This window comes from Ascaphus truei, chromosome 5 (genome assembly GCF_040206685.1).
Source record: "Ascaphus truei isolate aAscTru1 chromosome 5, aAscTru1.hap1, whole genome shotgun sequence".
Taxonomy (NCBI): Eukaryota; Metazoa; Chordata; class Amphibia; order Anura; family Ascaphidae; genus Ascaphus; species Ascaphus truei.
The window spans coordinates 97,657,940-97,682,848 of NC_134487.1; the positions used below are offsets into that span (position 1 = coordinate 97,657,940).

A 24,909-nucleotide genomic window follows, 5' to 3' on the forward strand; every position below is an offset into this window, starting at 1 on the left:
CCACACGTGTAGTTTCAGGATAAATGAAAATGTTCAGTGGCTTTATTTCTCCACAGCAACATAACATGCGGGTACACTGTCCCTTTAAGCAAATAAATCCTGCTCCACGTTGGGAGAAAACTGACTAACACAGCAGTCCTAGCTAGCAGGCTGGCTGGCTAAACCATACCCAAACCGTAAGAGTCTTTTTAAGCAGTCATGCAAACAAATGAAAGAAATCTTACTTTAGCTGTAGTAAGTAGTGTATTGTATCCTTCTGGCTAGCAGCACATCTATCCATGTGCTCTCATCTGACACAGGCAGCTACTGCTGGTAACAAGATCCTTTATATACCTTGCTGGCTCTCAGGTGTCAGCTTACATCATGATTAGCTAGCTTCCACCTGAGTTAACCCTTATGAGTGCTGGATGAAGCACTCAGACATATGTTTCCCAGGCATAACTGATAGGGGTTGACTTCACCCTGTCACATACCTCCCCTGTTTGTGTGTGACTAGTGTCCCACACGGCTGAAACCCGACCCTCCACTCCTTCTCTTGACAAAAAAATCAGCATTTCCATGGTCTTTTCCAGGTCTATGCTGAATATCAAAAGAGAAGGGTTGGAGGGCCATATATCACCTGTTCAACCTAGGATTTGTGTCCTTCATGGTGTTTAACCACTTCAAGGGCGCATGGTCAGTGACCAGGGTGAAGTGTACTCCGGCGACATAATGTCTCAAGGCCTCAATTGCCCATTTTACAGCGAGGCACTCCGTCTCAATAACGGAATACCTCACTTCCCTTGGGAACAGCTTCTGGCTGATGAATAGTATGGGGTGTTCAACACCATCAAATTGCTGAGACAGCACTGCTCTCAGTCCTACCTCTGAGGCATCCATCTGGATGATGAAGGGCTCTTTAAAATCTGGGCTCCGAAGAGCGGGGCCCTCTGACAGGCACTTTTTTAGCATGTCAAAGGCGTCTTGGCACTCCCAAGACCATTTAACTTGGGTCGGGGCACTCTTTTTTGTCAGATCTGTTAGGGGTGCAGATATTTCTGAAAGATTGGGGATAAACCGCCGGTAATACCCTGCTAACCCCAAAAGGGAGCGGACCTGTGTCTTTGTCTGTGGGGTGGGGACTTCCTTTATGGCGGCCACCTTGCTATCTAGTGGCCTTACTATCCCTCCCCCAATGGCATAGCCCAAGTACTTTGTAGTGAAGTTACCCAGGGCACATTTTTTTGGATTTGCAGTGAGCCCTGCTTCTCTTAAGGACGTTAGGACTGCCCTTAACCTTTTTTATATGAGACTGCCAGTGTCTGCTATAGATGACAATGTCATCCAAGTAGGCCGCGGCATATGCCCTATGGGGCCGTAGTACCTTGTCCATTAACCTTTGGAATGTGGTTGGAGCCCCATGTAACCCAAATGGCATAGTGACGAATTGGTATAACCCGAGAGGGGTGGCGAAGGCAGTTTTGCATTTGGATTCTTCCGCTAGAGGTATCTGCCAATATCCTTTCGTGAGATCTAGGGTAGAGATATACTCTGCTTTCCCAAGTGAGTCAAGCAATTCATCCACCCTAGGCATTGGATATGCATCAAATCTGGATACAGCATTTACCTTTCGCAGATCCACGCAAAACCTCACCTTCCCATCTGGTTTAGGGACCACACGATAGGGCTACACCATTCGCTGTGGGACTCCTCGATCACGCCCAATTCCAACATGTCTATTATCTCCCTCTCTACCAGGTCTTTTCGGCCCTCTGGCAATCTATAGGGACAGGACCGTACTTTTACGCCATGTTCTGTCTCAATCCTATGGGACACTAAATTAGTCTGCCCTGGCAGCTCTGAAAAAACATCTGCGAACTGGTCACATAATTCTAGTAGGTCTGACCTTTGTTCCGTTGTTAACTGCCCTCCCATGGGAACCTGATGGTCATTGTACGTACTACCCTTTGGAAGCTGCGGACCCAAACCCGTCTCTCCTTCCCGAGGGTGGATGAACAGCGATCTCATCGTTTTCCAGGGTTTCAGGAGGTTCATGTGGTAGATTTGTTTACCCTTCCTGGACCCTGGTTGAGAGATCTCATAGTTCACCTCCCCGGTGCGGCGGAGAACTTGGAAAGGACCCTGCCACTTCGCAAGGAGTTTACTCTCTGATGTCGGTAGTAGTAGCATCACTTGGTCCCCAGGTTGGAAGACCCTCAAGCGAGCATTTTGGTTGTACTGCCTCTCTTGACGTTCTTGGGCAGATTTGAGGTTTTCCTTAGCAAACCGACCTATCATGTCTAGGCGGTTTCTGAGGTCTATGACATACTGAAGGGTATTCTTGGAGGGGGAAGGCTCCTCCTCCCAGGATTCCTTCAGTAGGTCGAGAATACCCCGAGGTTGGCGTCCATATAGGAGCTCAAACGGGGAGAAGCCTGTGGATGATTGGGGAACTTCTCGTACCGCAAACAACAGGAAAGGGAGAAGTTCTTCCCAAGCTCGCTTTTCAGTGTCCACAAACTTCCTAAGCATGGTTTTTAAAGTACGGTTAAACCTCTCTACCAATCCATCAGTCTGAGGATGGTAGACTGAGGTCCTGACGGATTTTACCTCCAATAACTTCAGGACATCCTGCATTAACTTTGCCATGAAATTTGTTCCCTGGTCAGTTAACATTACTTGGGGAAGTTCTACCCTAGAGAACAGTTCTAACAGCCTGTGAGCAACCTGTTTAGCAGTGGCTGATCTCAGAGGGAAGGCCTCAGGATATCTGGTGGCATAATCTACAACAACGAGTATAAATTTATGTCCCTTCGCAGAGGGTTCTAAAGGTCCGACCAGATCTACCCCAATTCTCTCGAATGGGACGGCAACCAAGGGCAGAGGAACCAAGGGAGCCGGCTTCTGTCCTTTTTGGCTAGTTAACTGGCATTCAGGACATGTCTCACATAGTTTCATGATGTCACCATGTATACCTGGCCAGTAAAACCGGGACGAGATGCGGTCCGTGGTTTTATCTCTGCCCAAATGACCACCCCATGGGAGAGTATGGGCTAGGGTGAACACCGTTTTAATCAACCCTTTAGGGACTAGCATCTGTCGAATGACCTCCCCTGTTTATGTAACCTTATTCACACGATATAGAATGTCATTTAACAGTTCAAAATGTGGAAACACTCTTACACCTTGTTCGTCCATTATCTTGTTGTTGACCTGTACCACCTTCTCATATTGTCTAGCCAGAGCTGGGTCCTCCCTCTGCCTCTGACGGAAGTCAGGAAGATCCAGGTTTGGCAAAATTCCCGTATCTATCTGTTCCCCACCCTGGTCATCCCCGGCCATGACCGGCAGTCCTTTGGGCTGACTAATGTTACCAAGAGTCCCAGCCTTTCTTAACCAGTCCTCTTTTTCCGCACGTCTCTGTTTACGTGTCTTTGGGACATGGTGTCTACGGGGAAAAATCTCTGGGGAAAAAGGGAACAAGTCTCCGGGCTTCTCCGGTACCAGAGAAGTAGGCTCCGTAGGAGTAGGGGCCAACAATGTTTCGAGGTAGGGCCAGTCTCGGCCAAGTAGAACAGGAGCAGGTATCCAGGGAGCAACTCCCACTAGTAGGCTAGCCTCTTGATCCTGGATACGCAGTAGAACGTTCGCCGTTGGGTATCTCTTTGTGTCCCCATGGATACACTCGATATTCCAAGGAGAGTCATAAGATAGTCTATTGCTTGGAATTAGGCCCTCTAGGATCAGGGTTTTTCCAGAGCCCGAGTCCAGCATGGCGTTTACTTTTGTCCCCTCCAGAGATGCTGGGACTAACCACGGATTGTGGTCCCCTTGGAGACAAGCTGTGGCAGTGGTTCTGCCATATGAACAGTCCATCTCATCATCTCCTGAATCTGCAACCTCGGTCGTCAGCGGAAGCTCTCGACGGGGTTCGGTGTTTGGACCTCTCCGCTGTTGGATGGGGTCCTCCCTTCTGGTTGGTGGGGTTATCCTCTCCACCGGGTGGGTAACAGGAGTCCAGGTTCTCGGGGAATACTGTGGGTGGCGGCCTCCCTTGAGTGATCCAGTGGCCTCGGACCCAGGATGGGCGTCTCTGCGGGAGTTTGTACCAGGAACCCTCTGAGATGGGAAAGGGTCTTCCGATCGGGCTGACTGGATCTCCCGAGCTGGCGGGTTGTAGACCCCTCGATTGTCTGCTCTCCTGCCTCTAGCATCACCGAAAGCAACTGGTGTTTGCACCGGCCGTTCCCAGCTATCCTGTTGGGTGTCGTCGCCCAGGAAGTTTTCCACCAAGCGGACCGCTGAATTCAGGGAAAATGCAGCGTGTCTTTTTACCCAGGAGCGGGAGGAGGGGGGCAGTATCTGTATGAACTGCTCGAGCACAAACTGTTCAAGGATCTCTGCCTTGTCATGTTTTTCCGGTTGTATCCACCTGGTACATAAGTCTACTAAGCGGTGGGCTACGACCCGGGGTCTGTCTCTGTTTGTATATTTGACTGTCCGGAACCACTGTCGGTAAGTCTCTGGAGTGAGGTAGTTTATGTATTTGGAATGGTGCTCAAAAAGTGCTGGGACTGTATTTAAAGGAAGGGAGCATGAACTGGGTAATTCACAAATAAATGATTAGTAGTACAGAGCCTTAGGAGGGCATAAGGTACCCTGAAGGTTGTGGTGGGTTGCCAAAAGACAGCCCCCCCCTTCCTCATTGGGTTAGCCCCAGGTATTGCACTCACAGTAGTTTTCTTCTTCCTTCCCGTAGTAGTAGAAACTGACACAAATGATATCTGTGATTTAAAAATATATTTTCAAAAACTAGAAAGACTGTTGATTTATAAAACCCGAATTTGGTGGGATATTGTTGCCACAGAGAATTATCTTAAAATGAAAAGAATTCCCCGAGGCCTGAGAGTGAAGAAAGCACCAACTTTTGGTTTCCCTGATAAAAATTTTGAAGAACAGTGGATCACCATGCTGAATACCTGTTCCTTTGGCCTAATGGAATTAATTTTGCAACACAAGATCAAAGAGAAATCAACACTAGACACACAGATTAAAGAATTACAAGATAAACTGTGGAAATTTAAGGACATTGAGGGCTTTTCTAAATATGACCAGATATTAGCCAAAACAGTGGAGGATGTAGAGAGAGAAATCATGATACATAAACAAAGCAAATATGATCGTGATCGTATTGATTACGAAAAAAACCAGATATACAATTGGCAGAGAACTGTTCCTGTATTTGACCGCTTTTCAAGGGATACATCTAACAATCAGTCACGCAGATCAACCCCGAGCAAATCTATCCTAAAAACAAGCAATTTTGATTACCAAAGTGGTGATTCTGAACTGTCTGATGTGGAAACTACATAACACTCTGTCTCATTTATGGACATGGAAAATAAATCCAATAATTCACAACGTGGGAATACTGATCATCCCAAAGACGAGAGGCGTTCGTCAGACGGTTCCATTGCCCGGGGGGAGCCAATACCTGCTAAACAGAGTGATACTTACCAAACTGATCAACAGTCAAAAAACTATCTTATGTTCAGGAGAGACGAAAGAGGACAAGGAGGGGGGGGGAAGAAAAGATACGGGAGGAAAGAGGGCAGACAAAAGGAAAAAGAATTAGTAAATTACACTAACAATGTTATTAACATCTCAGGTATGGAGTTGTCACATTCAGAGATCTCACTACTTAATAAAGGATTAAAATATGCTCCCACTATGGACATCGACCTCTTTGGTGTAGTGGTTGATGTCCATAAGTTTGTGCGTAAACTTACCTTAAAAAAATTATTTCATCAACCAAACAGTGCAGGTGGGTCTCAGACTGTGACAACTCCAAGTGAAGTGCCTTGTGAAATACGTAATTTACCCATTTGTGAAACAACTAATCCTTTTTGCTCCTCCTCCTCTGCCCCCCATATAGGAACCCTTGACTCTTTTAGAGAAGATTGTATACTCAGGGATATGGAAGATCTTTTTATAGAGGGCAACACTCTAGAAGACACACAAACATACATCTTAGGAGACTGGGAATCCAAACTCAAGGAGAAGTCAGTGTTTTACCCCACTTTTGCTAAAGGCCCATATCTTAGTACGTTCGAGAACCTTGTGGTTCGTGACCTCAGATTGTTAGCTCAGGGCTTTTCCTTTTCCCATTCAGGGTACGATAACCTTAGTAAAGAAGAAAGAATTGCCATCAAGTCATTGCAAGATAACTCCATGTTAGTTATTAAGAATGCAGACAAGGGGGGCGCTGTGGTGGTGCAGAGTAGAACTGACTACTTCAAGGAGGCATTTCGCCAACTTGGAGATGTGTCCTCCTACTCTGTATTACCACGGGACCCCACTGACTGCTTTTTGAGGGAACTCCTTGAGTTGGTGGATCTGGGGACAGCTACACATGTATTGACAAAACATGAACTAGACTTTATTATCAATCTCCATCCTGTCATTCCCATATACCACCATCTCCCAAAGATCCATAAGACTTTGGTCGACCCTCCTGGTCGGCCAATAGTCTCCAGAATTGGATCTTTGGGAGATGGTCTGTCTCAATATGTGAATGCATACTTACAACCTTTTGTTAGGACCTTGCCTTCCTTCATTCTGGATTCAGGGGACCTGCTCACCAAATTACAAAAGATCAGTTGGAATCAGGATTACCTGTGGGTAACTATGGATGTGGTCTCCCTATACTCGATCATTCAACATGATCTGGGCATGACGGCTGTCCGCCATTTTATAGAATGTCCAGGAAGCTCAATACTTACAACCACATTCATTATGGAATCAATACTTTTTTTACTCACTCACAATTATTTCCTTTTTGATCACAAATTTTATTTGCAACTTCGGGGGATGCAATGGGGACAAGTTTTGCCCCCTCCTATGCCAATCTTTTTATGGGGTGGTGGGAGAATAATTTCATCTTTAGTAGCACAAACTCTTATAGGCACAATATTATTTTTTATAAACGCTTCATTGACGACCTTATTTTTATTTGGCACGGGAACACTGACACTTTATTAGAATTCATAGAATATTTAAATAATAACACTTTGGATATTCACCTCACTATTGACTATCATTCTCATCACATTAGCTACCTGGACATTCTATTTTATATAGACATCAATCAAACAATACAATCAGATATTTACAAGAAACCAAATTCGAGGAATTCATTTTTGAGAGCGGACAGCTGTCACCCCAGATCTGTGATTAAGGGAATACCCAAGGGTCAGTACCTCAGGTTGAGGCGAAATTGCTCAACCCTTGGCGATTTCCTGACCCAGTCTGAGGAGCTGACAAACAAATTTGTTGAGAGAGGATATGATCGGGAGACCCTCCAGAATACATTACAGGAAGTCAAAGAAATTGAGCGAGCAACTGTATTGCCGTCTGTGTCCAGAGTGAGGGGGGGGGGCATACATACTGAATTTCTGAAGGGTACAAAAAGAGACACCAAGGATCATGGGACCTGTCCTTTGTTTATTTCACAATATAGTAAATCTAGCAGTCAAGTAAATAGAATTGTGAATAAACATTGGGAATTATTAAGGATGGATCCAATTCTTCGGGAATACACAGATAAGGGTCCAAAATTTATATACAGACGAGCCAAGACATTGGCTACATTCCTATCCCCTAGTGTGGTATCAACGCCAGTTAAAGATTCAGACCATTTTTTGACCAAAGGATCCTTCAGATGCAACCATTGTAACATGTGTCAATTCATGAAACCCGCTCGCCATGTCTTTTCCCACAGTCCACATAAACGTTACACTATACATAATTTCATCAATTGTAACACTACTTTTGTGATTTATCTCATCACCTGTGGCTGTGGGAAGAGATATGTCGGCAGGACCACAAGGGCATTAAAAATAAGGATGCAGGAACATTGCAGATTGATACGTAAAAAAGATATGGAGCATCCTGTGTCGTAACATTTTGCGGAATGTGGACGGGGGGCATTAACAGCTTTTCATTTGTGGGCATTGAAAAGATAATCAAAAAAGAAAGAGGGGGTAACACTGTAAAAATATTAGATTGTAGAGAATCCTACTGGATATTTACATTAAAAACAAGGTTCCCTGATGGAATGAATGTAGAATGGAACATTAACCACTTTCTTAAATAAGAACTATCTGTCTTCTCAAAATCAATATATTTTTGCTCATTGTATTTTATATATATAAAACAAATCCAAAATTACCACTAGTAACACTCTATTGGGATTGTCTTCTAAAAACAATATATTTTTGCTCATTGTATTTTTTTTATATATATGAAACAAATCTAAAATTACCATTAGTAACATTCTATTGGGATTTATTCGTATCTCTATAAAGCATTAATACACATCTCCGTGACATAAGATTTATATCAAATAAGAGCTTTCTCTGTCTTGTCCACTTTAGTCAAAGTGTGTCTAATTTGTCCAAACAAAATGTACTTAAGATATTTTGAATATCACTAATGTTGCCAAGGTATTGTCTACTATGTATTCATTCAAACCACGTTATAGACAGATGAATGACAGTCTATTCATAAACATGTATATATCTTCTACACGGCACTTCACATTATATAGAAATGTATTGTATGTTTAAACTACATGACCTCTATTTTCATCCACTGGGGCATGCAATTTGCTGTTGCTTATCTATAGGCACAAGACACATTTGCATTTTTTTTAACATGTTTTTATTGCTTTCCTAGCATTTTTTAATCTATAACTTGTTTTGGTTAACATAATTTTGAATTAATAAATTGTCTTGTTATATGTATTTTTCTAACTAATAATTATATAATCATATAATTCTATTGTTACTATATATATGTATATATGTTTTCATGTATGTGTGTATATTCATGTTTTGCCTATACTTAACTGTGTTATGTTTATATACTACAGCTGATTGCCTTATATCCCCTAGCTTATTCATTCCCCTATATATATCTTGATATTACACCCGTCTCCAATACCCATCTATAACCTCCCTTAGGGTCGTTATGCTTTATTGTGAAGTAACGTGGGAAGGGTGATCTATCAGCACATGCGCTGAGCGGAGAGGAATGGGTGTTCCCCTGTGACTGTCAGAGGCATGCTCTCATCAGTGGAACTGCCCGGAGGGGCGTACATCCAGTGATTGAGCTCGACTGGTATGAGCAGGGGACTCTTAGTACTCTGGCACCGCGCGCATGCGCGTAGATCTTGAATTTTATTGGTTAGAGACTTCCAGTGACGTCATTTTTGGCGCGAAATCAGGCAAATCAGCTGTATTTAAATTGTCAGTTTTAATACACACAGCACTTCTTGATAAAGTTCTTCTGAACGAAACGCGTAGAAGGTTGCTGCTGTCCCACATCACTATGAATCTTCAATAAAGGACTTATTATTTTCTGCAAGACCTGCTCTTTTCATTACTTCTGTGCGCTGCACACCCTGGCTCTGGAGTGAGGCCTAGGCGATCCAGAATAGCAGCCTTTAGTTGCTGATAGTCCATGGCCTCGTCTGCTGGAAGAGCCTGGTAGGCTGCCTGAGCTTCCCCTATGAGGAGTGGAGCCAGAGTCGTTACCCAGCGATCAACTGTCCAGTCGTGGGCCGTGGCTACCCTTTCAAAAGTGAGGAGAAATGCCTCTGGGTCTTCGTTTGGCTTCATTTTATGCAGCATCACCGGTGGGTTATTTGGAATCCCTGGTCTGCCTGGGGCTGGGCCTTCGGCCAGCAATTGGAGTAGCTTTTCCTCTCGCCGGGCCTGTCGCTCATCTTGCTGGGCCTGTCGCTCAGCTTGCTGGGCCTGTTGCTCAGTTGTTTCTCTTCTAGCTGGAGCTGTTGCTCAAGGAACTGAGAAAAAATTGTCTCCATTTTTTTTTTCCCGTCTGTGTGTGTGTGGCCCTTCAGATACAGGGCCCGTCCAACATCCCACTTCTGACACCACCTGTGGCAGGACGGACTGTAGCCGAGGTCAGGGAACAGTCCACACGTGTAGTTTCAGGATAAATGAAAACGTTCAGTGGCTTTATTTATCCACAGCAACATAACATGCAGGTAGACTGTCCCTTTAAGCAAATAAATCCTGCTCCACGTTGGGAGAAAACTGACTAACACAGCAGTCCTAGCTAGCAGGCTGGCTGGCTAAACCATACCCAAACCGTAAGAGTCTTTTTAAACAGTCATGCAAACAAATGAAAGAAATCTTACTTTGGCTGTAGTAAGTAGTGTATTGTATCCTTCTGGCTAGCAGCACATCTATCCATGTGCTCTCATCTGACACAGGCAGCTACTGCTGGTAACAAGATCCTTTATGTACCTTGCTGGCTCTCAGGTGTCAGCTTACATCATGATTAGCTAGCTTCCACCTGAGTTAACCCTTATGAGTGCTGGATGAAGCACTCAGACATATGTTTCCCGGCATAACTGATAGGGGTTGACTTCACCCTGTCACAAGGCCCCAATCTCCTCCTTTCCAGTAGTTATCATTAGCAGGGATCCCCATTCTCCGGGATCAGCTTTCTCCGACTTCACTCTGGGCGAGGCTCCAGCCGTCAGCTTGGCGGTCTCTCCTCCCACCTCCGCGGCGTGCCCAGGCACAAATGACTCCACGGCCCATAGATAGTGTATTCCACACTGGGGGCATCTTGCAGTGGTGCTGGCTTCTCCGCCAGGTAACCTGCATTGAGCGCACAGGCACCGCAGCGTCTCCTTTCCACCCGCCTGTACTACCAGGAAGCCTCCTGGCAATAGGTAGGGTTGTACAACAATGTCCATTGTAATCTTAGTCACACTGGTTAAGGGAGACACTCGACACAGCAGTCTCTCCTGTTCACCAGCTCCTCGCAACTGAGGGGCAGGAAGCGCACCTATAGCTCCTCCCTCAGACAGCTCTGTTCTCAATTGGCAGATACAAGGACCCCTCCCCATGGTGGATATCAGAGGAGGGTCCCACAGATTCACTTGGTGACCCAGAATTGGCTCTGAGCCTGTCACAGTCCAGGAGGGTGAGGCCACATCTTTCGCGCCACTTCCCCCAGCAGGGTCGGGTTCTCTATTTCGCGCCTTTCCCGGCCAACTTCTTGCAACATTATGATTTGCAAAATTTTCTTCACACGGCCCACGCGGTCTCCCAGGGAAGCGGGAACCGCCATCTTGGATTACTCAGCCATTCACATTAGCAGCTGAGGTAGTTTGTGTAGTGATCACCGCCTGGCAATCAGATTCTCCATTCTCTCCGCACATAATAGCAATGTCCTCAACACTCTCATCCAGGGTAGCACCCCGGGCTCCTAGGCAGGACAAAAACGGCGCAGCCACTGCTTTAGCGCCACTCCACAGTAGACTAGAAAAAGTCTCTTCTGTAGGTGGTACCTCCGTGGTACACACTCCACGTGCGCTCTCTCCACCAGGTGCGAGCTGCCATCTTAAACTCTCCGCACCGCGCAAAACAACGTTACATGTGGTCGCCATCTTTTCTTGTTGCTTTCTATCGCACATGGTGCTCCTCTCTGCTGGACAGTCGCCATTTCAATGCAATAAAGAATGCCAGTGCACCTTCCTACATGTATCTCATGTATGTCTGACTCATGTATGCACTACCTCAGGCTAGGCTCACTCTTTCTCTGCATGCTGTATCTGCTTTCCTCCAGTATGTGCTGTGTGGTAAGTGATCTGGTTACTGGCTAGAGTACTCTGGCTTCTCCCATGCAGTACTTGGGGCGTCAACCTCTCTTGGCTATCTCTAACGCAGATCCTCTCAGGAATTCCTGACCCATGTTAACCAGGCTATCCCCTCAGGCATCCTACGACTAGCTGCCTCAAGCTGACCTGAACAGCTATAGCCCTGTCTCCAGACCTACTTTACTCCCTTCAAGGCCCTAGGGTGTACTTTGCGAGCGGACCATCACACTCCTGACTACACTTAGGCTCCCGTCCCTTCCACAGCACTTCCTGGCAGCATACATTCTCCTGTTCCACAGTGTGCCTAGCAAAAGCCTGTCCTGTTGATAGGTATCTCAGCAGCGCCTCCAAATGTAACGGTGTTTCCCTCTGGGCCCTTCTGATCCTGACCCCATATGTGAGAAACTATCCCAATTACATGGCTGTGTAGTGTGGTGCACCTGCTGGCAACAGGACTCCTGAGTCTCCCGCTTGATGTTGTGGGGATATAACCATGACAGGTATCTGAGGTAGTGTGCTGAGTCCTACTCACATTTGGTACAGCGCCTCCACCCCATCAGTATGTCCCCACGTGCACCATAGGTTAACCCAGGGGTTCTCAACTCTAGTCCTCAAGACCTGGAGGGGTGGGGGGGGGGGGGTTGAGGACTGGGGTTGAGAAGCCCTGGGTTAACCTATCAGGAGGTATTTAAGTAAATGGGCCCTCTCTTAATTTGGGCGGTCTCTCTGACTTACTATAAATAATGAACGTTGTCATTTCCCAGCATTAATGGCTATACTCCGTGAATATGGGATGAATATCATTTAGCCTGTAATGAGCTCAGCAGTACTCCCACATTTATTAATAGTGGATTGTCCAGTCGTCATCGCATGATCGGATATAGTTAACCCAACAATATTTGCTGAGGGCCTAAACATTGGAAAGTAAGTAGCCTTATTCAATATTCTTCTTATAGTCATCAAATGTAAGCAAACTGAATTCAGCCATTACAAAGACCCAGTATCTGGTTAGCATTGTAGTAATCAGGACACGGCTTGTTTGGAGGTGGCCTTCTGTCTTATCCGGTATTCGGCACTTTATATAGACAGTAAGTAGCACAAGTACAGAAGTTATCTTGCTCTTTACCTTTGGTGGCTTCATTACTCATCATTTAGAGAACAAAACACGACTAATCTTGGATTTGCTATACTGTTTATTTAAAGATAATATAATTCAGTGAGTAATACTGCAGTACAGATTACCTATTATGAAAATAACTGAGAAGCAATAACAAAATATGCAAATTAACTTAATTTCCAGCAATATTGCTTGAATTTACCTTGTGCTCTGAGACAGCCTCTGCTGAGCTATAGGGCGATTATAATCCATGCAAATTGTCGGAGTGGAGCTGTTCCAAGGTGTCACAGGGGTATTTGCCTTCATGCAGCTGTCCTGCGAAGTACTTAGGGAATGAGCCCCATAGCTGGTGTCTGGGGAGCTCTCCATGTACCTGCAGGAGCCTGAAGAATGTGTGGAAGGTGAGGGTTGAAACCCATTGGACCAGCCAGAAGTGTGCACAAGACCTGAAAGGGGTAACAAGTCTGAATAAACACGGTTTCCCACAGCCACATAAAATATCAGTGAGAGCTCCATATGAAGCATGGCAGCAGAAGGGAGGCGACGCTTTATCTCTCATGGATCTCTATTTGCCCCCTTTTTAAGTGCATAACTAACAACGTTTAACCAACTTACTAAGAAGTTAGGAACTCCTAGATATAAGAATATCTTGCCAAAATGCCTAGATGGATATTCAAAACAGATATGTTTATTTGTACAGACCACCACACTCAATGTAAATACAGAGTATTTATTTACTTGTTTTTTTTCCAGGTCTTTCACTGGGAAAGGAAGAATGAAAGACAGGCGCAGTCACACAGGGGACATAGTGTGAGTAGGCAGGTGAATAATGTATGCATTATAATGTAGCATGACAGTAACATATTTGCTCCATTTATTACTGTTCAAGCAGTTTTAAATACATGTATTATAAAAAATAAATCTGTAAAGAGATTATAACATATGCATTAAAACTGAGTAAATGAACACGAATTCTGTCATTGCCCACACAAATTGACTATACTGCACTGTAGGCCCCAGGCCTTTCACCTCTCGACACAGGTTCCATGTAAACATGCACAGTACTAAAAAGCATAAAGTCAGCTCTGCTCTGTTTTACTGCTGCAACAAAATGAGTAAGGTACAATTATACTAGATAACCAGGTGGCTATGTATATACTTGTATGGCTGAAAGGACTTTGCTTATTCAACATTACACAACTCACATCAGCAAAATATACCAATGAAGGTGATACAGTACATATTAAACATCAACAAATCAAGGAATGGGAAAGAAGGGAAGGGGGAAGGGGAAAGGGAGGCTCCCGCATCAGCAAAAATATGGATAGTATGTAAATGAAGTAAAACCACAAACTGGTGCAATAGAGGATAGATACTATAGTGACAACATAAACAGACAAAAAAGTTCCTCTTTGAATGCACTCAGAAAGGTAAATCAGAGTGATATGGTTAGTACAATTAAAAACCTTTTAATCACAAGTATATAGTAAAACCATGTTTGTATAGAGGGGGATGGTAAAAATAGTCCAAGACCAATCCCTACTGACAGACCAAAAGAATCTTCCAAAATAAATATACGGAAGATAGTGAAAATGACAATACACCACCTTGATGTGGGCTCGAGGACTGCAAAAAATCACCAATACATCACTTCAGACATCACTTCAGACTAGGAAACCTGTCCTGTCTACAGAAATCCTTGTATCAAAAAAAACAACAAACCTAAATGTACATAGGTTGTTGATACTAGATCTGAAGGGGTGGTAGATTGACAGTCAATTAGGTCATGAAATATACACCCAAAAGAATATACATAGACCACAAGAAGTGTAGATGTATGTCAGCTCCAGAACAGGGTGAAGTCAACAAAAATGTGAAAAAAATACATACAACATAAAGTGAATACAAAAACCACATACAAAGCCAGTAACTACGTGGCTTAATAATGTTGAGCTCTGCGAAGGGCAAGCACAAAGTGTGCTCTGCTAGTGCCCTGAGGCACGGTTCTGTGACCGTATCCAGTTATAGCCTCCGAAATATATCAGACAATTAGCACAGAGGTCACTGAATGGAGTCTCCCAGATTAGAAACCACAGACTCTGAATGGAGTCTCCCAGATTAGAAACCACAGACTCTGAATGGAGTCTCCCAGATTAGAAACCACAGACTCTAGTGTTAATCAACGCACTAATCATAGTTGGAAATCAGTACATGAGATGTTATCCACACTAAGTATTCCACAGTGTGATGTCGCCATAAGTATATATATTGCCCCTAATTGGGCTGCCGGCATGGGCCCCTTTGAAAATCGCCTGTCAGGAAAAAATGCTATAATATGTACAGCAACGAGGTACAGTTACCTCGAACAATTACATCTGACTGGCTAATCAAATATTCTACTTAGCTTGGGGGGAACTGTGTGTGTCCATTACTGTGTCTCTCGATCCCAAAGTTTAGGGGGGGAGGCAGGGTGCCGAGATGGAGGATATCGGCGTGCAGAGTCAGCAGCTGTAGCCGCGGAGATACCATCCCGCTTCTAGGAGGCATCCATTCAGTTTGATGACGTCACTACCTAGGTGACCGGAACGTAGTGACGTCATCAAACTGAATGGTGGTTTCTATTCTGGGAGACTCCATTCAGAGTCTGTGGTTTCTAATCTGGGAGACTCCATTCAGTGACCTCTGTGCTAATTGTCTGATATATTTCGGAGGCTATAACTGGATACGGTCACAGAACCGTGCCTCAGGGCACTAGCAGAGCACACTTTGTGCTTGCCCTTCGCAGAGCTCAACATTATTAAGCCACGTAGTTACTGGCTTTGTATGTGGTTTTTGTATTCACTTTATGTTGTATGTATTTTTTTTCACATTTTTGTTGACTTCACCCTGTTCTGGAGCTGACATACATCTACACTTCTTGTGGTCTATGTATATTCTTTTGGGTGTATATTTCATGACCTAATTGACTGTCAATCTACCACCCCTTCAGATCTAGTATCAACAACCTATGTACATTTAGGTTTGTTGGTTTTTTTGATACAAGGATTTCTGTAGACAGGACAGGTTTCCGAGTCTGAAGTGATGTATTGGTGATTTTTTGCAGTCCTTGAGCCCACATCAAGGTGGTGTATTGTCATTTTCACTATCTTCCATATATGTATTTTGGAAGATTCTTTTGGTCTGTCAGTAGGGATTGGTCTTGGACTATTTTTACCATCCCCCTCTATACAAACATGGTTTTACTATATACTTGTGATTAAAAGGTTTTTAATTGTATCAACCATATCACTCTGATTTACCTTTCTGAGTGCATTCAAGGAGGAACTTTTTTGTCTGTTTATGTTGTCACATATTAAACATCCAAAGCAAATATAATGACAACAGAGGGTGCATTGTTGCTAAGTTCAGTATGACTGTTAAGATTCAGTCAGGTTATCTGAAGACATCTGTCCCGCCTCTCATTGCTGTTCACACCCACGCTTCTTTTTATGGTTGTTAGTTCTTAGAAGGGTACAAAATAATATTGTGAAATTACCTACCATTAATTTGTGGGGGAGAACAGGGCTCTGATCCAGAATCAGGAGGAGAGTCTGGTAATCTGTTTTGCATTGAAGAAATTGATTACTGTACATGTACTGTAGCTTAATGCATCACCATATTATACATTACCATGCACCAATATATTACTGTTATAGTAACCACTGCTCATAGTGTAATGTTCTGCAGTACAGCAAAGTAACACGTTTTTCTACTATTATCCTGACCATTCATTTCTTTATATTTATTTGATCTATATGAAGAATGTGTTTGGATCTAAATTCTGTGCACGCAGAGCATTTTAAGAAAACTATCAAACCACCTTGTGCCATTCCCTTAACTTACTGGCAACATCAAAAATATACAATTTTTTTTTTAATGAGGCCTAACTTTCTGTTTAACAACCTAAAAAAAAAGTCCCTCAATGAGCTTTCAGTTAATATTTCTTAAGTTGTATGCAACCAAACTTGAAAATAATCCATGTTCCATTTAAACAATCATAACGCAACATTTACCCCTATTTGTTTTTCTTGTAATATTGCATTAACATGATACACAGGTTCCTTTGCAGCACAACTACAATGACACTGGTTTCACCACTGAAACCGATGATTGCTAGTGCCCAAAAATATGTTATTTTTCCGGTTATTAAAAAGAACGAAGAATCATACAGAAGTCTGAATTGTAGGGTTTTTATATTTCGCTGGGGATGGGGGGGGGGGTCCTAGATCAGGACAATAATGGCAGTGTAATTAGGGGTAGAATAAATTATAACGATCTGGAGATCGGAATAATATGTAGCCTGAAAAGTTGTCTTTTCCCAATGTATCCACGCAATATGTAAGATATACTTTTTATTCTTACCATATTTTCTTCAAATTTGGATGTCCACTTGATAGTTGGCATTGATTTTGAATTTGTCTTGTTGTCAAACTTGACTGCTCCCTCTCATTTATACCACACATCCAGTACTGCTTCCACTTTCAAAACATTGCTAAAGACCTTTTGTCAACACGCAATCCACCAAAATTCTAATTCATGCACTAATATCCTGACTGGACTGCTCCAAGTCTGTCACCCCCTATTCTGACTTGTTCTCCCATCCAGTCCATTCTAAATGCCGCTGCCAAGCTTGTCCACCTCACCAACCATTCTACATTTGCTGCTTCACAATGCACATACCTACACTGCTACCCATTACCCAGCAGAATCAAATTCAAGGTTCTGCTTCTCACCTACAAAGTTCTAAATGACACATCCCCTATCTACATTTTCAATCTACTCCACAAGTTCTCTCCCACCAGCGGTCTCAGCTCAGTTTATGGCTTATATCCACCCTTATATCCACCCTCTCATTTTCACCTCCAAGACGTCTTCAGGGCTGCACCACAACTGTAGAACTCCTTACCCCGGACCATCAGACTCTTCCTCACCATTCACACTTTTAAAGGTTTCCTAGAAACCCACTCTTTAAAGATTCTTACCCAGCACCATCATGACAAGCCAACGGTTAATACCACGGCTGAGTGGCCTTTTACTCCAACCTATCTTTGTATCATAACTCACGGTGCTATTACTTTTACATTTACAGTTTATTTCAGCAACATTACAGACGGGGAAACAAACCAGCAAAACGCAGCATACATTCAGATTGCTCTGATCCTTTCAGCTGGAGAATGGATCGTGGCGCTACGAAACTTTGCTGCGGTTTGCTATTTTATTTCCGGATGTCTGTAATGTCGCTGAAATAAACTGTAAATCTGTTGTACTTTTTGCAACCTTGGAGCTGTGCACTATCTATTTTTGTTACTATGCCCAGCTAGAGGCTTTCTTGGCAACTCTTTATCCTACGTGCACCACCTGCCTTTATATTTTTTCTGTTCCCATATCTCTCACTTCTCTAAATGTGTTGAGCTGGTCCGATCTTTTTCATTTGTATTACTTTTAGATTGTAAGCTTTTCTGTACAGGACCTCATTACCCATTGTTTCATTATGATTTGTGTTGTATATATTTTATGTTTTATTCTTTACCTCATCCCACATTGTACTGCGCTGCAGAATATGTTCGTTCTCTCTCGTTTATATATATATATATATATATATATATATATATATATATATTTTTTTTTATTTTTTTATTTTTTTGCTGTGAAGGGTTTTTGTCACTTTTTTTTACCCACCATAACTTAACTAAGTATGGTAAACCCTATCCCTTGCTTCATTTTTGCATAGCCAATATACCCAACCCCACACTGAGGAGACCCATTAAGGTCGAAACAGTCTGTCTATGGGTTTGCTGGCTATGCATCTTAACCCTGGCTGTGCTCAAAGCTGTGACCATGCAGCAAGCTTAAGCCCGATAGGGAACCGTCTTTATGGTTTTGAAGCAAAAGTGTGCTCATTTGCATGTCATTTCCCAGAATCCCTTGCTGCAGTGGAAGTGCTGTGTGCTGTGTGATAATGGTGAAAGGCGGGGTTGCAGACCTGTCTAAGACATGCAAATGAGCATACAGTAATATTTCCATTTGCTATATAGTATATATATATTATATAAATATAATCTCATATACTTGATACCGTTCTGTGGCTAACAAAATGCTTTTATTTGTGCGAGCTTTAGAGATACACTGATCTCTTCTGCAGGCGTGTGTTACAATGGATAAAGCAAAAAAAGTTTTACTTTAAAACAGCCTGGAATGTTATCTGTGGATGAAACCTATCCCTCACCCTGTGCAGTATGCAATTTATAACTTTCGGGGTTAAATGGTCCCTGAATATTTGTGACGTAAGAGTGTGTGTATGTGTGGAAATACCCACAGTGTATACAGCACTTTACAAAAGGTGTGTGTGGAGGGGGAGTGTATACCAGTGGTGTTGGTGGGTGTTGAAATGTAAGAGGGCGTTGCATTACTATAAATGTGTGTGGATACTATGTAGTTGGTATATAGGGGTAGAATTACATTGTACATTTGTATATGTAAGAGACAGGTGTGTGTGCATTCATATAGCATAGTATTTATAGACATGGGATTTAGCATTCATGGGAAAAGAGTTCTCTTGTGTAGTGGCTCATGAAACTGCGGTCTCAGTTTAGACCACCGGTCAGTGTCCCGAACAGTTTAATAAATTTGGATTCATGTAACCGTCTCTCTTTCGGTGTTGTAAGATTACATTTGAGTATGGCCACCTTCAGAACATTCATCTTATGGCCAGAGTGAAAGAAATGTTCACCGACAGGATCTGATTTGAACCTCTGGTGAACAGGACCTCATACAGTTCCATGAGAACTTCAATACATTCCACCCGACCATCAACCTCAAAGTTAGCCATTCCCCAGATGAAGTACATTTCGTGACACCATTACTATAAAGAACAACCTACTACACCGCAAACCTACAGACAGAGCCAGCTATTTGAGAGACAACAGCTTCCATCCCACACACACTAAGCACGCAACCATCTACAGCCAAGTCATATGATACAACCGGATATGCTCCAACACAACAGACAGAGGCCAGCGGATTAAAACCTTAAGATTGGATTTCATTGTATTTTTAAAAATATAACCACAGAATTGTAGACCAGCAAATCCACAATGCCACCAGAATACCAAGAAGTTTTCTTCTTGAATACAGACAGAAAAGAGACAAACAACAGGGTACTTTTGGTGGTCGCCTATAACCCACACCTAGAAGCCCTACGCAAAATTGCCAGGGAACTACAACCCATTCTCCAGGAAAATACAAGACTGCAACAGGTCCTCCCTGAAACACCCTTATTATCATAAAGAGAACCTCATAATCTCAAAGAAATGATGGTGAAGAGTAAAGTATTCAACAATACTGAATGCGGGACAAGACCATGCCAGGATTTAAGATGCAAAACGTGTGCAATGCTCTACACAGCGGGCACAATACAAATAACACACAGGAATCTGGAGTACAAAATCAAAGGACGGTTCACCTTTTCCTCCAGCAATGTCGTGTACCTTATGTGCATGAAATGCCCAGGGGGCTGCTACTACATAGGTGAGACAGGACAGGGGCTAAACAAGAGAATGAATCTTAATCGCCACAGCATCACACGCAGAACAAGAGACAGTCCTGTCAGCGAACATTTCTCTGACTCTGGCCATAAGATGAACGATCTGAAGGTGGCTATACTCAAAGGTAATCATAGAACACCGAACACAGGTAAATACAGAAGTGATGCACGAGAACAAGGAGGAACCCTAATTTCCTCCAAAATTACAATGTAGAACATGGGGTATGTTCCCAGCACACAATGAGAATACGATTGTAATAAATTATCAAAAAGTTTTTTTTCAAAAAATACAGTCTTTACTTATATATTGAACGTTACTTGGAGCAAACATCTACATACATCCAAGATACGGAAATGGGCTAAATAATATTACAGAAATATAAAATACTATGTCACAAAGTATATAGACATATAAGGTAGAAAAAATGCACTAGAAAAAGGGAGAGAGGATAAGGGGAGACAAGGGGAAAGGTGGGGGAGGGGGATAAAACAGGGGAATAAGGGGGGGCAACGTTTCGGGGCTCCTAGCCCCTTCTTCTGGCCCGTTACTTTAGATTAATCCGATCTACGTACTTCCCTTACCCCTGTCACAAACATTGCTTGATGAGGCTGTTCATTCTACTGTTATTACCAGATCTGAATATTTGTTCTTGTATTCACAGTTCCCTCGAACACCTGTGTATTATCATCTTCCCAAAATCTATAAAGCCCTAACTGACCCACCAGGAAGACCCATAATATCTGGGCTTTGCTCTTTAACAGTAAACTTGTCACAGTATGTGGACTTCTTTTTACAGAGGTATGTCCACTTACTTCCAACGTATGTAAAAGATTCGATGGCAGTTTTAAATTTAGTAAAAGATATCACATGGCAAGGAAGCTACAGGTGGGTCCCCATAGCAAAGGCATTGAAGCTGTAAGAGATATCTTAACAAGTCTTAACAAGTGACACTGACTTACATCCTTTAAAGAACGAATTTATTCTTGATGCAATACAATATATATTGTCACATAATTACTTTTTGTTTATGAACCAATTTTATATTCAGTTATGTGGTACAGCTATGGGGACTCGCTTTGTCCCCAGCTATGCCAACATATACATGGGGGCATGGGAAGAAAAATTCATTTGGAATAATAATCCCTTCGCCAGTAATATCATTATCTGGTGGAGATTCATTGATGATATACTATGTATTTGGGAGGGTGACGAGGAAACTGTGAAACAATTTATATTATATTCAATTTGAATGAGTTTAATTTGAGATTCACTTCAGAAACTGATAGTCAAAAAATAGATTACCTAGACATAAGCCTAGAGTCAAGAATAGGTTTACCTATCAATACCAAAACTTTTTTCAAAAACGTGGACACGAACAGCCTATTATTATCATCAAGTAATCACAAAAAGTTATGGATTGAAAACATTCCTATAGGTCAATTTATGCGCTTGAAGTGAAATTGCAGCCTTTAGACAGATTTTGAAATACAATCTTCAACTCTGTTTGAGAAATTGATTCAAAGAGTTTATGATGGGACCATGTTAATGGAATCCCTAGAAAAATTTAATAATCTAGAACGAGACTCACTTTTAATTCAACATGAAAGGAAAAAGGAAAAATACACAGATGCACAGACAGATAAGAAAATAAGAGTTCCGTTTATTACAGAATTCAATTCAGTGAGTACTAGTATTCACAAGATTAGCCGTAATTGGAATATTCTTTGCAATGATCCGGTTCTTGGCCCGTCTCTCCAACCAAAACCCAGCTTCATTTATCGCAAGGCAAAAAATTTAAAACATTATTTAGCCCCGAGCGATATTGGTCCACCAATAAAAACGATGTCGGTGGCCCCTTAGATACCAAAAAAACCACGTGGCAACTTTAGCTGTGGCAAATGTAGGGTAGGGCTTGCAGTATGTTAAACGTAGAACGGAAAACATTCTCATCATATACAACTAAAGAGGAATTTCCGATTAAAGACTGTATATCTTGTAAGACCACATATGTAATATATCTTCTACAATGCCCTTGTGGATACCAATATGTTGGGCGCACCAAGAGGTGCCTTAAAGTTAGAATACTGGAACATGCAAGGAACATTAGATTGGGCCTAGATAAACATAGCGTGTCCAGACACTTTAAGAACAAAAACAATTGTGATTCCACATTGCTCCAATACATTGGTATCCAAACTGTCTCCTTAGGTAGACGTGGCGGTGACAGAGATAAGATGTTATCCAAAAAAGAAAGTGAATGGATATACAAATTACAGACCCTGTCACGGATAGGCATGAATGAAGAGATAGATGTCTGGTCCCTCTATTAAATATATCAAATTTAGTAATCATTGTGTATTTATTTAATTTTCCCACATATATGAATCATTCCAAATATTTCAAGGCATTTTTTTTGCCACTTTTAGATGATACTAATTCATTTTAATATAAATACAGTATGTTTTGATACATATTAATTAAATATTCTAATCAATGAATTATCCCTTACATGACTTGATTATAAATTGTGTGTACTCCTTAATCTCTGTAGATGTATGTACTCTAGATTATCTTTATCCTATGGTTTTCATTTGAGTACCTAATGGAGTATTATAGGATTGCATTATAAGCTATTAATAATTTCCCCACATTTATTTAATGGTTAATTACCACATCCTTCTCTCTATGAGTTCGTTTTATGTAATGATATGATATAATTGTAAGTGAATACTAATTGATTTTTTCTTCTTTTCTCTTTTTTACTTTTTAGACTTTTTTAATAAAATTGTTATTGTTGTTATCTCTATGATTTTAATTGTATTATATAAATATTGTGAGGAGCAACATTGTCAGTATAACTGTTTTACAAATAACATGTGACAGCTGAATTAGATTGTAGAAAGGAACCGTCCCACATTGTCTAGGAGCCAATAGAAAGCTTTTTGCGGACTATATAGAACTGCCCCTAGCATTAATCCCTGACGAAGTAATTGATTTACGAAACGTGTGATTTAACCATATATGCCAATCTATGGTTATTTCATTGTTCCAACCCGTATGAGACGGGATGCTTGAAGTGATGTCATCAGTGCGCATCAGCCAGCTTGTCGTGGAGCACTGACGTGTAGCAGGTTACACTACCCGCCGCCGGTACCACAGCTCCCTATCTCAGAGGGGAGACACTCTGAGTGACAGCATCGGTGTGTATTAAGCAATCGAGCTATACAACATCAGCGCCCAGCGGGCCTCGTGGAATGACTATTACAGTTCCCCATCTGGTGAGGTGATTATGATCTAAAGGGAGAGAAAACCCAAGAACACCTGGGGAGAGACAAGAATTCATCCCTTCCCTAGCCCAGCAGAGTCCTGAGTGGTTCCATGCTGCGAGCTGTTGTGGTAACATGTCCATAACACGTCATGCCTGTTAATTATATCTTAAATATACGTGCAATACTCACCTGCTGAATGAATTTAATACAATTTTTATATACTACACTATGAGGTCTTGCGCTGTTCTCTCTTTTTTTGCCCCGTCACAAACAAATGCTCCCAAACATTATGAACTCAGTATCAAAAGATATACAAAAAGGAGGAACGCCTTTTCAAAGGTATCCCTCAGTGGCGTACCACCTACAACTATTGCAGCAGACACTACCTCAATAAAAGACAGGCTGTCTCATAAAATGCTGCAGATATTCTCTAGATACTATTAAGGCACACTCAGAATAAATAAACTGATGGTAATGCACTAATGTAATTGAAAACAATACAACAATGGGTTATTTCAGGTACTATGGCAAACCCCCTATAGGTAATAAAGAACCAGTCTCTAAGTATCTCTCAAAATAGAAAAAGATCAAACCGACTGTGTAGACAGACTGCCAACTGGAAACTCTGACTGCAAGATGAGTGCTTGTACACTGCAGGCTTAGCAATAGTGCCCAATGTCATGCAGTAGCTGCAAAGGCAAACAAGATCTTATCTTGCATCAAACGGGCAATGGATGGAAGGGAAGTAAACATAATTATGCCACTTTACAAAGCACTAGTAAGACCACACCTTGAATATGGAGTACAATTTTGGGCACCAATCCTAAGAAAAGACATTATGGAACTAGAGAGAGTGCAGAGAAGAGCCACCAAATTAATAAAGCGGATGGACAATCTAACTTATGAGGAGAGGCTAGCTAAATTAGATTTATTTACATTAGAAAAGAGGCGTCTAAGAGGGGATATGATAACTATATACAAATATATTCGGGGACAATACAAGGAGCTTTCAAAAGAACTATTCATCCCATGGGCAGTATTAAGGACTCGGGCCATCCCTTAAGGTTGGAGGAAAGGAAATTTCACCAGCAACAAAGGAAAGGGTTCTTTACAGTAAGGGCAGTTAAAATGTGGAATTCATTACCCATGGAGACTGTGATGGCAGATACAATAGATTTGTTCAAAAAAAGGTTGGACATCTTTTTAGATGGGAACGGTATACAGGGATATACCAAATAAGTAAACATGGGAAGAATGTTGATCCAG

At 42.2% G+C, this 24,909-nt stretch overlaps 1 protein-coding gene across 2 annotated transcripts in view; it reads right to left on the minus strand.

Annotated features, from left to right (window-relative positions):
* The window catches only part of MYRFL (myelin regulatory factor like), a 180,813-nt gene that overhangs the window by 135,207 nt on the left and 20,697 nt on the right, over positions 1-24,909 (minus strand). Inside the window, exons 3-4 of one of the 2 annotated variants that reach the window (XM_075600257.1) lie at positions 16,331-16,389; positions 12,994-13,237 (exon numbers count right to left, since the gene is read on the minus strand). The exons of the other annotated variant lie outside the window; for it this stretch is intronic. Of the exons in view, the coding sequence (XP_075456372.1) occupies positions 12,994-13,237; positions 16,331-16,389 (303 nt within the window). The remainder of the gene's footprint in view (positions 1-12,993; positions 13,238-16,330; positions 16,390-24,909) is intronic. 2 annotated transcript variants of the gene reach the window in all.